The sequence below is a fragment of the Dendrobates tinctorius genome, unplaced genomic scaffold (assembly GCF_039654945.1).
Source record: "Dendrobates tinctorius isolate UK_male_01 unplaced genomic scaffold, ASM3965494v1 ptg000326l, whole genome shotgun sequence".
Classification (NCBI taxonomy): domain Eukaryota; kingdom Metazoa; phylum Chordata; class Amphibia; order Anura; family Dendrobatidae; genus Dendrobates; species Dendrobates tinctorius.
This window is the reverse complement of record NW_027361993.1, coordinates 11,837,663-11,851,216: the sequence shown is the minus strand read 5'-3', so window position 1 is coordinate 11,851,216 and position 13,554 is coordinate 11,837,663. Positions and strand designations below refer to the sequence as shown.

Below are 13,554 nucleotides of genomic sequence, written 5' to 3'. Positions count from 1 at the left end.
ATAACTACTATAATACTGCCTCCTATGTGCAAGACTATAAATACTATAATACTGCCCGTATGTACAGAAATATAACTACTATAATACTGCTCCTATGTACAAGAATACAACTACTATAATACTGCCTCCTATGTGCAAGACTATAACTACTATTATACTGCCCCCTATGTACAAGAATAAAACTACTATAATACTGCCCCCATGTGCAAGAATTTAACTTCTATAATACTGCCTCTATGTACAAGAATATAACTACTATAATACTGCTCCAATATACAAGAATATAACTACTATAATACTGCCTCCTATGTGCAAGAATTTAACTGCTATAATACTGCTCCAATATACAAGAATATAACTACTATAATACTGCCCCTATATACAAAAATATAACTACTATAATACTACTCCTATGTACAAGAATATAACTACTATAATACTGCCCCTATGTACAAGAATGTAACTACTATAATACTGCTCCTACAGTATGTACAAGAATACAACTACTATAATACTGCCTCCTATGTGCAAGACTATAACTACTATTATACTGCCCCCTATGTACAAGAATAAAACTACTATAATACTGCCCCCTATATGCAAGAATTTAACTTCTATAATACTGCCTTTATGTACAAGAATATAACTACTATAATACTGCCTCCTATGTGCAAGAATTTAACTGCTATAATACTGCTCCAATATACAAGAATATAACTTCTATAATGCTGGCCCTATATACAAGAATATAACTACTATAATACTGCTCCTATGTACAAGAATATAACTACTATAATACTGGCCCTATATACAAGAATATAACTACTATAATACTGCTCCTATGTACAAGAATATGACTACTATAATACTGCCCTCTATACAAAAATATAGCTACTGTAATACTGCCTCCTTAGTATAACAAATGATAATGTAGTCAAGAATGTATATCACAACAGGTGACATGTTTTTATATCCATCTGGGTTTTGGCCAGCCTCCGCCTGAACTTCCTTTATAGATTTTTCTTTAAAGAAATACTTTGCACTCACTAGAATAAAGAACAATAGGCTTTTCTCTTGGAGTTTTGAGAAGAATTTCTTGCCAGAATCTCAGTGTGCAAAATCTATGTCCGTGATTGCTTCACTATACAGAATGTTCAAGGTTCTATTTTCTACTCATGGGGTGGATGTTCAGGAATCTTTACTTAACTAAGACATAATTTTGATAATACAATTGCAGCTATTATCCCCAGCAGTGGTAATGATCTGTGCGTTTGACAACTTTGGTTTTGCTCTCCTGGATTGCATATATTTGATAACTCTTTATGTAAGAAGTCATTTGATAAAATGACTTTAACTGTTTTTTGACAAAGTTATTTGCTAAAGCTGCCAAAACCTTGCATTTTCACAACGTTGATTTTTTTTGCACTGTTTATGGTCACTGTTTGGAAGTATTCTATGTGCACTACATTGTAGTATTATACACACGTAAATAATGGAAAATGAAATAATACTAACATTAGACTGAACAACCAGACATCTCCAGAACAAATCTCTGAATCTATATTTGCATTTACTTGCAACAGATATAAGAATGTCTGGAAATAATGGAAAGGTTGGCTGACATTATTATTTTTCACTTGTTTTATTGGTTTTACATAAAATTTGACAAATTGAAAGACTGCTTCCACTGGCAACTATTTGCCAAAATAGATAATTGAATATTTGACAAAATATTTGTGAATGCAGTCTAATATACAGTACGTATGTGTGTATTGTGACTTTAGTCACTACTCACGGACAAGCTGCAAGGCTGAGTAGTAACAGAGGTCAAAAGCCAGCAGGGTACATCATGGACACAGGGATGAGACAAAGGGGTCGTCCAGTAGCAGTCCAGGGTCAGAAGCGGATCATGACAAAAGGACTAGGTAAACGGACGGTCAAGGCAAATCCAAGGTCGAGGAGCAAATACAGAATGCAAGACTAGGAGCACAGATCAGACACACACCTCATGATCACAACTACAATTAGCATCAATCTAAGGCGGAGAGCCAGCTAAATAGCCATGAAATTACTCTGAACAGGAGACACATGGATGAAGCCCCGGCACACCTTGGTCCTGATTGTACAGCTAAACTGTCACTCAACACACTGATGACTCAGCACGCCCCAGCATCCGATTGGTCTGCTATGCTGTCAATCACCATACTTACAGCTGTCATTCACTGCATCAAGACACACTGATAGGAGGAATCGTGACATCAATATTCAGAAATTAATGTAATTTTTTTCTCTTTCTCTAAATTTATTGTTGATAAATTTCTATAAATGGTTTTCTGCCACTCTATCTTAGACCTCTTTCACACATCAGTGTGTCTGGTACGTGTGGTGAGGTCACTGAGCTTGAATGCGATGACCTCATCACTGACTTTTTCCCATGGTGCTGATGTCACTGCAGTTCAGCCTGGCTGGAAATGCAGCCTCGCTGACCGGCGGTAACCTCGATTACATCACCGCTAGTCACTGATGCTGCACTCGCAGCAGCTCGTTCACCAGTGATTCTCATCCTGGACGGTCGCATCTTGGCACCATCCAGGTTGAAAACTATTAATCCCGAGACATGGATTACGGCATGGGACAGAACAACTTACAGGTGAGTGATGTTGTTTTTTAATTTTTGTTTTATTACACTAGACGAGGGATTCGGTGGAATTAGGCATTACATGAGTATAACTGTGTTTATTATTTTTAATTAAAAATGGAAAACTGTGTTCTGTTTTGTTTATAATAAAAGACTTTATTAATATCAGGATCCTGTCAGCGCCGGTGAACTGCCATGGCTTAGCAGGGTGACTCACCCACACTGCAGGAGGGCCCGGGGTCAGATGCTGCAGGGAAAGCTCAGGTAGACGGGACCTGGGATGCTGAAGGTAGTAGGAAGCACAAGGAGCTACAATCATGTGATCACAGGGGGCTGGGCTTAGCGTCCTGCTGCTGGAGAGGAGTGCAGGATGCTACTACAGGGATCCTGGAGTAGAGGAGAGGGGAAATCAGGTCAGACAAACGGGGGTCATACACGGAGATAGCAGCGCAGTACAAGAGGAGCGAGCAGAGAATAGTCAGGACGTAGGCAAGAAGTCATACACGGAGATAGCAGCATAGTACAGGAGGGACAGGCAAAACTCGTAACAGGAACAGAACCAGATTAAAACCAAGCAAACATAAAGTCGCACAGGCACAAAGCACAGGCACAGACACACCAGGGTCACACACACTCGGCTAAGGATCAAAGTATAAGCGACGAGGAATGACCCCACAATCAGGCTATAAAAAGCCTCCCAGAATCCCAGAGTGAGGCCGTCCAGATTAACCCCTGAACTATCTATTCCCACAAACTAAGCAGATCATGACAATTCTGGCTGTGTGTTTATTTACCATGTAACTATAGGATTAGCAATGGATAGTTGTCACCTCTCCATTATTAAGCTGTGGGCTTGATGTCACTTGACAATACAAAAGTGGCATCAACCCCACAGATATGAACCCCACTTGCCACCGCTACAGGGCAAGTGGGGTTCAACCACTATCCATTTGACAATCTTGGATATACGGTACATCTCAGGATTGATGAGCAAGCGAGGAAATCATCCAAAAACCTCTACTTTCTTTCCCGGCAGCAGTTGTAGGCTGATGGGAGTAATAGTCTCATCAGCCACTGCCTGCTCACATTGTTATCAGTTGAATACAACTCTCATCATTCTCCCCTGCTCACGCTGATCGCCGGCAGAGCAGAGGAGAATGATGCGAGCCGTCTTCAGCACCCTGTGCTGGGGAACAACTCTAACTGCACCGCTGCTTCCCTGGCATCTATGCATGTGGTACTGATGTGGCTCACGGTTGCCACATGTATTACACACATGGACACGGATATCTCTGGTACTGGTTTCTCCAGAACCGGAAATATCAGGACGTATGAAACCGGCATTATCCTTAGGAAAGGCTATCAATATGTGCTCATAGGGAGTACACATAGAGAAGTATATTTAGTATGGTTGTCCATTGAACCGAGCGTAAACCATACAGCGTGATTGAGTATACACCCCTTCTATAAATAAAAAAAAACTGTCGAAGGCGAATAGACAGTAGTGATATCCGACTGGTGAAGTCCCGCAAAGACCAAACCAAGATGATGAATTTCAAGCCAAGGAGCACTCCAGGCGGCAGCGCTAAAGCCACATATGAGTTCCGGGAGGTGGTTCCAAGGTGACGTCACTACAGATCACAAGATGGACCAAAATGTACTTATTTAAAAGCTCAGTTCAGTCTCTCTGTTCAGACCTTATTTAGTATCTATTTAAAAATTCCATCTACTTTCAAAGCATGACACTTGTTATATATAATCACCACCATTTATAACCCCTTCTGATATACATGTAATGTGATCAATGATATTAAAACGTGCCATACATTACTCGCACTATTAGTAAATGACTGATTGGGGTTCTCGTATCAAATTTACGACATGCAATACCCTTTCAACATTTTTCTCTAGGTGGTGTATTAAATTGCTTGTTTTTCTAAAAATCAATTACTAGTGATGGCATCACTGCTCCGATCCTGTAAGATTGTAATCTGTCTTACATACAACTCTAGAAATCATCGATCCACCCCGGCGACACCTCGGTTATCACCTCCGGTTTCACATGTATTATATGTAAAACATCAAGCTGTTATTTCACTCGCTTTCCAGGATTATCATGTAATCCTGGGACTCGTGTTTCAAAGGAAGTATACTAAGCCATAGAGGCGCGAATGATGTGTCATGAGTTCATCGGACTTTGTACTTTTATACGAGTTTCACGTCTTATTTATGTCACTACATTCTTTCCATCATAAGCCATTTATTTCCATTCACCCTCTGTAAATCTGGCATTAGACACCTGTAATAAGGGGGTTAGACTAAGGATCTGATTCCTTCCCAGAAACAGCACCATCCTTTACCACAAACTGAATTATGTATTGCAGCTAAGGTTTTTTCAAGTGCATGGGGCAGAGCTGCAATACTAGACATAGCCCATGGACACTGGTGGCGCTATTTTTACATGAAAAGTTGCTAAAGATTCATAAATCTATGTAATCTAAGTTTGAGAGTCAAAAGACAAAAATGTAAAAAAAAAATACAGGTTACAAGAATGCTGTAAATGCTCATTGATTCCATATTATCAACCCAGGACTTCTGTGCCCACAACCAAATGTAAGTGAATGTGTTATCAGAAAATGATCTACTGCTTAAATCAGGTTTGTGTCTTGCATGTATTTTTAAAAACATTTTGCTTTTTTTTCATATGACAACCTTTACTAAAAAAGAAAAATAGCAGTCTTGCTGTTAGGGCTGGCGGAATGCACCAAATAATATGAAGATGGTATAAGGTGCGTTTGCAGCCCGGGGTCCACCGTGCAGAGCTGTTAACTGCTGCTCGGTAATGGCGGACACTAAATGGCGGTATTGCACTGGACACACGTGGGTTAAACGCCACCCAGTATGTAGTAGCGACGAGCTCTGTTGCTTCACAGAGCCACGGAACTGCATAACACAGATCCCGTACCCTGGTCTTATTCTTATCACTCACATATGCAAATTGTGCTGAACTAAGTCTGGGGCACTGATTCCACTCTCTAGTTACTAATCAACCAGGATGCTTAAATGTCATTCTCCAACAAGCAATCACCTAAGAAGGTGATGTGGGCAACTACGACCATCCACGCGACTTCACTCCTCCCTGGATAGATGCAGTGATCGCTTCCGGCTTCATGCCCCTTCCTAAGGAGGTATTAGTTCAGGTGACTGCATTCTGTTTCACTTTTCTGTCCAGGGAGGAGTGAAGTCACAGTTTTGGCAGATAGATAAATAATTGTGTAGTATATCAGCGACATGATTTTATTTTTGGATTATAGCTCTAAATAATTTTGGGAACAGTTGATTGTTCTGGGGGATCTGACAGGTTCCCTTTAAAGGGAATCTCAACAAGTTTTTACTGTGTAATCTATGGGTAGCATAATATAGAGACAGAGACCATGATACCAGTGATCACTTACTGAGCTGCTTGCTGCAGTTTTGATAATATTACTCTTTACTCTGCTACATATCTAGCAGTTCTCTAAATGCTGAGCTCTGTATAACCTCACCCCCACCACTGATTGGTTGATTTCTCTGTACACTGTGCATAAGCAGAAAGTTGCCAATCAGTGGTGGGGGTGTGGTTGGACTACATGATAGCAGGTTTAATAGTCCTCTAGTGATAATCTCCTGTTGAAAAAAAATAGTGATTATATCAAAACTACAGCAAGCAGCCCAGTAAGTGACACATTGCTGGAATCGGGAACTCGGTCTGTACATTGTGATGTTCTCAGATTAGGTGGCAAAAACCTGGTGACAGATTCCCTTAAATTTCCTGAGGGTCTTACTCATATATCACTTTAAATTTATGATTTTTTTTTTGTATTTTGTTTCAGGACCCCCTGAAACTGCCATCACAGATATGCAGACCTACATGGACATGCTAAATCCTGAAGTAGATCCTAGTGGCATTAAGAAAATAGATGCAACCACCAACCCTCCACCACCTCCTCCTGCCTTTCCACCGCCTCCACCTCCTGCTTCTGATGCCTCTCTACCGCCTCCCCCATGCTATCCTGCACCAAACCCTCCTGAGGGTCAGCACAGATCAGAGATCTACGTACAAGCGAAGAACAACCTTCGACATGTCGAGAGTGAGGTCCTAAGTGAAGAGGTAATATCTGAACTGAAAATTCTCAGAGAATTCTAGGGAAATTCGCACATATTTTGAAAGTTGGCCAAAATTCAGTAACGCGCGCCATGGGCTCTATGTGCTAAAATACGCAGAATTAAATGTTCTGCTTTAAGACTTAAAGGGTTAAGTCTAATAAATTTCCAAAACATTTTCCAGGCAATCCCAGAAGATGATGGGAGAAAGGAGCTGATTTCTCAGCTTTGAGTAGAGCCACACATAATTGAGTAGTTTTTAAGGGGGAAGTCCATTCTCGGTTTGTATCTTGTATATACTGCAAATGTTTTCTTGAGCTGCTGTGCAAATGTAAAAAAATACTCCCCCTGCTGAACAGCTCTGAAAACAGTCACATTTAATAACCATTTAAGCAGAAAATCATGTTCTTTTTCTCTCTGTCCATCCATTGTACACAGTAGATCTGGATGGAATATATCAGTTAGGTCCAGAAATATTTGGCCAGTGACCAAAACTTCGTGATTTCAGCTCTGCATGCCACTTTTATGGATTTCAAGTGAAAAAACTGAGATGCAATTTAAGTGGAGACTTTCAGGTTTAATTAAAGGGGTTGAACAAAAATATCCTGTGAAAGTTTAAGAATTGCAACCATTTGTCAACAAAGACTCCTCATTACATGGGGCTCAAAAGTAATGGGACAGATTAACTTTATCATAAATAAAATGCTCATTTTTAATACTTTGTAGAGAATCCTTTGCAGGCAGTGATGGCCTGAAGTCTGGAAGCCATGGACATCATCAAGCTCTGGGTTTCCTCCTTTGTGATGCTTTGCCAGCCTTTACTGCAGCTGGCTTCAGTTGTTGCTTGTTTGTGGGTCTATCTGTCTTAGGTTTTGTCTTAAGCATGTGAAATGCTTGCTTGAAGGGGTTGAGATCTGGTGACTGACTCGGACATTGCAGAATATTCCACTTCTTTGCCTTAAAAACCTCTGGGTGACTTTCTCAGTATGTTTTGGGTCATTGTCCATGTGTACTGTGAAGCATCATCCAATCAACCTTGGTGTATTTGGTTGAATCTGAGCAGAACGTATCGCCCTGTACTCTTCAGAATTCATCTAGCTGCTTCTGTCTTCAATCACATCATCAGTAGAGTTGAGCGAAACGGGTCGAAAAATTTCAAAAGTCGCCGACTTTTGGCAAAGTCGGGTTTCATGAAACGAAACCCGACCCTAGGATGAGGTCGGCCACGAGGTCGGCGACTTACGCGCCAAAGTCGCGTTTCAAAAGTTTGTTTTGCGCTCTTTTTCAGCCAATCAGGATCCACGGACACTGTGGGCCACCACAGAAGGGCATGCAAGTGATTGGCTTGCTTTGGTGGGCGTCACAGGGGGTATAAAAGGGCGTGCACGCCGACCGCCATCTTACTTCTGCCGATCTCAGTATAGGGAGAGGTTGCTGCTGAATCTGTAGGGAGAGCGTTAGGCAGGGAAGAAGACAAAAAAACTGCTTCTGCTGCTAGCGATTTGGCCTGCACAACACACCAGTCACTGTGTGTGCAGTGCAAGGGGAGGCTATATAGTGGTGTATCAGTGGTGTTGGTTGTTGGGCTGCCTTCTAAGGCTTCCTGACATTCCTGCATTGCTGTTTACTCACTGCTCCGCAATCTGCTTTTTTAAAAGCAATCCCAATTTTTTTTTTTGTCCTGCTGAGAAGAAAAAAAAACTGCTTCTGCTGCTAGCAATTTGGCCTGCACAACACACCAGTCACTGTGTGTGCAGTGCAAGGGGAGGCTATATTGTGGTGTATCAGTGGTGTTGGTTGTTGGGCTGCCTTTTAAGGCTTCCTGACAGGCTGGCATTGCTGTTTACCCACTGCTCCGCAAACTGCTTTTTTAAAAGCAATCCAATCTCCCTTATCCTCTAGTCACTTTTGTCACAGCTGTGCCATCGAGCCTGTCACATAGCGCTCAGATATTCATTGGGCCTCACACAATCCAAAAGTGTCCAGTGTCCAAAAGTGTGTGCAGAGATTCAAAATCTCCCTTATCCTCTAGTCACTTTGGTCACAGCTGTGCCATCGAGCCTGTCACATAGCGCTCAGATATTCATTGGGCCTCACACAATCCAAAAGTGTCCAGTGTCCAAAAGTGTGTGCAGAGATTCAAAATCTCCCTTATCCTCTAGTCACTTTGGTCACAGCTGTGCCATCGAGCCTGTGACATAGCGCTCAGATATCAGTGGGCCTCACACAATCCAAAAGTGTCCAGTGTCCAAAAGTGTGTGCAGAGATTCAAAATCTCCCTTATCCTCTAGTCACTTTGGTCACAGCAGCTGTGCCATCGAGCCTGTCACATAGCGCTCAGATATTCATTGGGCCTCACACAATCCAAAAGTGTCCAGTGTCCAAAAGTGTGTGCAGAGATTCAAAATCTCCCTTATCCTCTAGTCACTTTGGTCACAGCTGTGCCATCGAGCCTGTGACATAGCGCTCAGATATCAGTGGGCCTCACACAATCCAAAAGTGTCCAGTGTCCAAAAGTGTGTGCAGAGATTCAAAATCTCCCTTATCCTCTAGTCACTTTGGTCACAGCTGTGCCATCGAGCCTGTCACATAGCGCTCAGATATTCATTGGGCCTCACACAATCCAAAAGTGTACAGTGTCCAAAAGTGTGTGCAGAGATTCAAAATCTCCCTTATCCTCTAGTCACTTTGGTCACAGCTGTGCCATCGAGCCTGTGACATAGCGCTCAGATATCAGTGGGCCTCACACAATCCAAAAGTGTCCAGTGTCCAAAAGTGTGTGCAGAGATTCAAAATCTCCCTTATCCTCTAGTCACTTTGGTCACAGCAGCTGTGCCATCGAGCCTGTCACATAGCGCTCAGATATTCATTGGGCCTCACACAATCCAAAAGTGTCCAGTGTCCAAAAGTGTGTGCAGAGATTCAAAATCTCCCTTATCCTCTAGTCACTTTGGTCACAGCTGTGCCATCGAGCCTGTGACATAGCGCTCAGATATCAGTGGGCCTCACACAATCCAAAAGTGTCCAGTGTCCAAAAGTGTGTGCAGAGATTCAAAATCTCCCTTATCCTCTAGTCACTTTGGTCACAGCTGTGCCATCGAGCCTGTCACATAGCGCTCAGATATTCATTGGGCCTCACACAATCCAAAAGTGTCCAGTGTCCAAAAGTGTGTGCAGAGATTCAAAATCTCCCTTATCCTCTAGTCACTTTGGTCACAGCTGTGCCATCGAGCCTGTGACATAGCGCTCAGATATCAGTGGGCCTCACACAATCCAAAAGTGTCCAGTGTCCAAAAGTGTGTGCAGAGATTCAAAATCTCCCTTATCCTCTAGTCACTTTGGTCACAGCTGTGCCATTGAGACTGTTACATAGCGCTCAGATATTCATTGGGCCTCACACAATCCAGCAGGTGTCCAGTGTCCAAAAGTGTGTGCAGAGATTCAAAATCTCCCTTATCCTCTAGTCACTTTGGTCACAGCTGTGCCATCGAGCCTGTCACATAGCGCTCAGATATTCATTGGGCCTCACACAATCCAAAAGTGTCCAGTGTCTAAAAGTGTGTGCAGAGATTCAAAATCTCTCTTATCCTCTAGTCACTTTGGTCACAGCTGTGCCATCGAGCCTGTGACATAGCGCTCAGATATCAGTGGGCCTCACACAATCCAAAAGTGTCCAGTGTCCACAAGTGTCTGCAGAAATTCAAAATCTCCCCTGTCCTATAGACACCTTGTACCTTGTTTTACATTACTATATAGTTTGTTGGATTTTGTCTACATTTCTACCAAAAATGAGGAAGGCTGGTGGAAGAGGCCGTGGAATTGGGCGGGGGTTGGCAGCTGGTAATGATGGTGTTGGTGGTGGATCTGATGGTAGTGGCAAGAGCAAAATAGGACCGAATGCAGGAGGTGTTGAGCCTGCGTCATCGTCTGGCTACATAAGGCCTCGAACGCTTAGTTTTCTAGGAGTTGGCAAACCGCTTTTAAAGCCAGATCATCAGGAAAAAGTTTTGTCTTACATTGCTGACTCAGCCTCCAGCTCTATCGCCTCCTCTTCTTCAGTTGTAAAAAGTAAAAGCACTGAGTCGTCATTGGAGGCTCATGTTCATGAACCACACCTTTCCTTGTGTCCTTCACCCCAACCAAGATTGAAGGATGACGCAGGCCATACTACTGATTACTCCATGGAGCTGTTTTCACATACCATGCCTGGATTATCAAGTGAAATGGTGAATTACCCAGGCCAAGATGAATCTGACATGGAGTGCACTGATGCACAGCCGCTGATGGATGATTCTGCTGGTACATTCACTCAGAGCACTACATTGTCCTCGCAGTGTACAGAGCCAGATTCTGACCCTGATGAGACTCAGGTGCCCCTTCCCGCACACTATACCACCATACACGGTGACACAGAGGAAGGTGCACATGACATAGAAGAGGAGGTGATGGATGACCCAGTTGTTGACCCAGATTGGCATCCATTGGGGGAAGAGGGTGCTGCTTCCAATAGCTCAGATGAGGAGCATCCACAGCAGACATCGACATCGCAACAGCTGTTATCTGGCAGGCCCGGAGCACTCCAAAGACAGGTTCCAAACATCAAAAGAGTTGCTGGACAGCTTGTCCAGAGGGTCAAAAGATCACAGCGTGCTAGGCCGCAAAATGTCTGCCAAAGTAGGAAGAGTGCAGTGTGGCATGATCAGGCCAAGGTTATCTGTAAGAAGTGCGCAAAGACCTTTAGCCGAGGGAAAAATCTTAAAAATTTGAATACCAGTTGCATGCTTAGACATTTAACCAGCATGCACTTGCAAGCGTGGACACAACACCAAACCTCAAGTGCCACATGTGCAACTGATCACAACGAAGGTAGTCAGCAACGCTACATTGTTTCCCCCACTGTAAGCCCACCGGTTAGCACAGCAGCAAATGTTGAGGTGTCGTTGCAAGGCCACAGCAGTCAGGGAATCCCACTGTTATATCAACGAAAGACTGATTCTAGGCCATCAGAAAGAACACCAACTCCATCACCATCATCAACCCTCTCTCAGTCCGCCCTGTCCACCGCTACTTCCACCATATGCAGCTCTCAAGTCCAGCTCACCCTCCCAGACACTATGAGTAGGTCAAGAAAGTACTCAGTCTCTCATCCGCGTACACTGGGTTTGAACGCCCACATTGCCAAACTAATCTCGTTTGAGATGATGCCCTTTCGGTTGGTGGAAAGCACAGCTTTCCGCGAACTCATGGCCTATGCAGTACCACGCTATGACCTACCCAGTCGCCACTTCTTCTCTCGCAAAGCCATCCCAGCCCTCCACCATCATGTGAAACACCGCATTGTCCATGCACTCAAGCAGTCAGTGAGCGGAAAGGTGCACCTCACAACTGATGCATGGTCCAGTCGGCATGGCCAGGGCCGTTACGTGTCCATCACTGCGCACTGGGTTAATGTGGTGGATGCAGGGTCCACAGGGGACAGCGGTGGTGGGACAGTGCTGCCTAGCCCACGGTATAGGAAACAGTTGGCTGTAGGCGTTCGACCCTCCTCCTCCTCCTCCTCCTCCTCCAGAAGCGAAAGCTCGTCCACAGAGCGCAGTCGTACGAGCACTCCATCTGCAGCTGCCACTGTTGCACACGATGTGTCCCCCTATCGAGCAGCTAGTGGAAAGCGTCAGCAGGCTGTGTTGCAGATGATGTGTTTGGGCAACAGACACACCGCCGAGATGCTGGCCGAGTACTTGAAGCGACAAACTGAGTCATGGCTGGGCAGTGTACATCTTGAGGCAGGCAAGGTAGTTAGTGATAACGGCCGTAATTTTGTGGCAGCCATAGCCCTTTCAAAACTCAGCCACATACCTTGCTTGGCTCACACCTTGAACCTGGTGGTGCAGTGCTTCCTCAAAAATTATCCGGAGTTAACAGCCCTGCTCCAGAAGGTGCGAAGACTGTGCGCGCACATCCGCCGGTCGCCTGTACACTCCGTTCGTATGCAGAAGCTGCAGCGATTGCTCCACCTTCCCAACCACCGCCTCATTATCGACATTGCAACAAGGTGGAACTCCACCCTGCACATGGTGGAGCGGCTGTGCGAGCAGAGGCAGGCCATAATGCATTTGTGGGAGGATACACGGCCAGGCACTTTGAGAGCAGACATGGAGTTGACAGGTGTGCAGTGGTCGAAGCTGAAAGACCTCTGTAAAGTCCTTCAGTGTTTTGAGGAATGCACACGGCTGGTAAGCGCAGACGACGCCATCCTAAGCATGAGCATCCCACTTATGCGTCTGCTCATGCAAACTTTGACGCACCTTAAGGAGCAGGCGTCTGCAGCCAATGTTGATGAGGAGGAAGAGGAGGAGGGAATCCTTGATGACATTCAGCCATTGTCTGCTCAGGGACCTCTCCTGGACGAGGTGGAGGAAGAAGAGGAGGAGGAGGATGATGATGGGGATGATTACTTAGGGGAGGAGGATGCATCTCGTGGGGCAAGTGAAAATGTTGGCGTGGCAAGGTCTGGTACAGGGTTTGTGCGTGACTGGAGGGATGTGGATTTGCCAGAAAGTGCTCCTCCACCCAGCACTCGCAGTGCATCATTGACACCGGGAACATTGGCCCACATGTCAGATTATGCCTTGCAGATCCTAAAAAGGGACCCCCGCATTGCCAAAATGATGAACGATGACGACTACTGGTTGGCCAGCATCCTGGATCCACGCTATAAAGGCAAATTACAGAACATCATGCCACAGGAGAACCTTGACCTAATATTGGCTAAT

General features: G+C 44.4%; 1 protein-coding gene across 2 annotated transcripts in view; it reads left to right on the top strand.

The window, feature by feature from the left end:
* Positions 1-13,554, top strand: part of LOC141074200 (espin-like) — a 227,786-nt gene that overhangs the window by 104,712 nt on the left and 109,520 nt on the right. For both annotated transcript variants that reach the window (XM_073561754.1, XM_073561753.1), the window contains one exon: positions 6,511-6,788. In XM_073561754.1, coding sequence (XP_073417855.1) covers positions 6,511-6,788 — 278 coding nt within the window. The remainder of the gene's footprint in view (positions 1-6,510; positions 6,789-13,554) is intronic.